The 2,695-nt window shown below is 35.8% G+C and overlaps 1 protein-coding gene across 1 annotated transcript in view; it reads left to right on the top strand.

Moving 5' to 3' along the window:
* LOC106476315 (unconventional myosin-VIIa-like) overlaps positions 1–1,154 on the top strand; it is a gene marked incomplete at its 3' end in the record, with an annotated part of 16,557 nt that extends 15,403 nt beyond the window's left edge. The window contains exon 6 of the mRNA XM_013936977.1: positions 1,045–1,154. Within this exon, the coding sequence (XP_013792431.1) occupies positions 1,045–1,154 (110 nt within the window). The remainder of the gene's footprint in view (positions 1–1,044) is intronic.
* Positions 1,155–2,695: the final 1,541 nt, after the last annotated feature.

Here is a 2,695-nt window from a genome sequence, read left to right as displayed (position 1 = left end):
GTCTCTGTGTTAAGCGATATTGGTGTGATGTATGTTGTCTGCCTCTGTGTTAAGCGATATTGGTGTGATGTATGTTGTCTGCCTCTGTGTTAAGCGATATCGGTGTGATGTATGTTGTCTGTCTCTGTGTTAAGCGATATTGGTATGATGTATCATGCGCGTCTGACTATTATCGAGACATTCACGACTAGATCGGCACATCTTTAGTCAGCTAGTACTTTCTCTTACAGTTTGTACGTAATCCACAAGTAGGTATACGATGTGGTTCGGAAATGACGTCAGCTATAATTTGAGTGCGACGAACTTCACAACGCTATGTCACGTTCTTCCTTTAGGCCTGGCTTGTTCTTCAAGTCGTGATTAATGTTGTTACATTGGACGGCGTAGATTTAATGAAACATAGTTTGTGAAATTTTAGGACATGTATAGATACCCTAGACTTATCTGTCTGAAACACGATCATTAAACCCGGGCATCATTAGTTCTATACCGTATCCGAGTACGTGGACTGAGTCTTCAGATAGTGTGGTTGAGCACGTAAATAAAAACTATGGAACAGAGACTCGCACATCATCATTTCAGATAATGTAGTCGACCACTAAAAAACAACAACAAACAATATGGAACGTAGCTAGTCATTTAAACCGTAATGATAACGGTTTGTAGATAGAGTTGTTTCAAAAATGTTGCATATGTAACAATACTGATAGTGAAGCGTACACTAGGGTAATGGTAACTAACTGGTGGTGATAACGATTGTGAAACGTACAGTATGGTAATGGTAACTATAACTGGTGGTGATAACGATTGTGAAACGTACGGTAATGGTAACTAACTGGTGGTGATAACGATTGTGAAACGTACAGTAGGTAATGGTAACTATAACTGGTGGTGATAACGATTGTGAAACGGACACTATGGTAACTATAACTGGTGGTGATAACGATTGTGAAACGTACAGTAATGGTAACTAACTGGTGGTGATAACGATTGTGAAACGTACACTATGGTAATGTTAACTATAACTGGTTGCTGCTTTCTTAGACTTACACGGGCAGTATCCTGGTAGCCGTGAATCCTTACAAAATGTTTGATATCTACGGTTTGGAGATGGTGAAGAAATATGAAGGTCAGATTCTAGGAACATTACCACCGTAAGTATCTTTGTAATCATTCTTCTACAGAGACATATTTTTTGTTAAATAACTGGTGTTTAGTTCACATTTTTACCAACAGAAAGTAAACATATTCCAACAGTTTTCAAAAACATTTGATACTTTACTGTTGTAAAACATTTGTTTCATCGTAACGCTTTGGATGTTTTACGTTTCCTTTTAGATAATACAGATATCTGTGAATTCTTTAGTCTTGGTATTATTAAAAAAACCAACAAACTTGTGCATTAACCTTACAATTAAGATGATCTGTTGTGTGTTATCATCCAGAGTCGGTTGGCTAGATTACCGTAATTTTTGGTTTAGTAATTGGAAATTGTCCAATGATTTACACGGACTATTTTGTTTTAGTATTTTTATCTAAAATATGACACGTTTCAAATTCTTTATATATTTTTTGTTCTTGAATTTAAAGACACTGGTATTTAATCAGTTAAATGAGTCAATTTTTACCATCCATAAAACAGGGTATATAATTAGCATCTAACGAAGTCCGTTATGAAGAAAACACTGTCCTTTATAGAATTTTCACTTCCTTAAGGGATATCCTAAGCTAGTAACTACAAACAGATAGTAAACGTTAAGTGTAATCTTTCTTTTATGTTATGCGGTATCATTATTAACCGTTCGTCACACGTTGTTTAGGCTTAGAGTTTATAGTCTTAACACTGAAATAATGTAGACGTGTGATTTAGTACCTGAAAGTACAACCACCACATGTTGTTGGGCCGAAAGGAAACCATAGTACTGAAATAATGTGGTCGTTTTAGGATTATCGTTATATACCACAGATAAATTTACTTCCGCCAAATAGAGGATTCAGGGATTTGATTTTACAACGGTTTTTAACTGAAATTACTGATTCACTCAGTACAAAGTATTCATTAGTTGGACAAATGATTTAAAGGGAACACAGAAGAAAATTAACACGATGTAGGATCTGATGAATAAAAAAACAAACTTTTAAAAATAACCACAAATTGAACTCTGGCACGGCTCTTCCAAGAACGTGCTAGACTGACCTCACAAGCTCAGTTTAGTCGTCACTATGGCTTAACGGACCAATGAGAAGACAGATACTAACTAGATTGACAGCAACGGAGGAAGCAATCCATATGGACTTGTTTGTGGAAGACCAACAGATACAGTTGAAAAATACGTCTAATCTAAAGCTATGATTTATGATATTAGAATATCACATTGTGTTATAGACCAGTGTAATGTAGTGCCACTTTGACATTGTGTTATAGACCAGTGTAATGTAGTGCCACTTTGACATTGTGTTATAGACCAGTGTAATGTAGTGCCACTTTGACATTGTGTTATAGACCAGTGTAAAGTAGTGCCACTTTGACATTGTGTTATAGACCAGTGTAAAGTATTGATACTTTGACATTGTGTTCTAGACCAGTGTAAAGTATTCATACTTTGACATTGTGTTCTAGACCAGTGTAAAGTATTGCCACTATGACATTGTGTTCTAGACCAGTGTAAAGTATTGCCACTATGACATTGTGTTC

This window comes from Limulus polyphemus, unplaced genomic scaffold (genome assembly GCF_000517525.1).
Source record: "Limulus polyphemus unplaced genomic scaffold, Limulus_polyphemus-2.1.2 Scaffold10258, whole genome shotgun sequence".
Taxonomy (NCBI): domain Eukaryota; kingdom Metazoa; phylum Arthropoda; class Merostomata; order Xiphosura; family Limulidae; genus Limulus; species Limulus polyphemus.
Note: the sequence above shows the minus strand (reverse complement) of the source record. Positions and strands in the feature narration are given on the sequence as shown.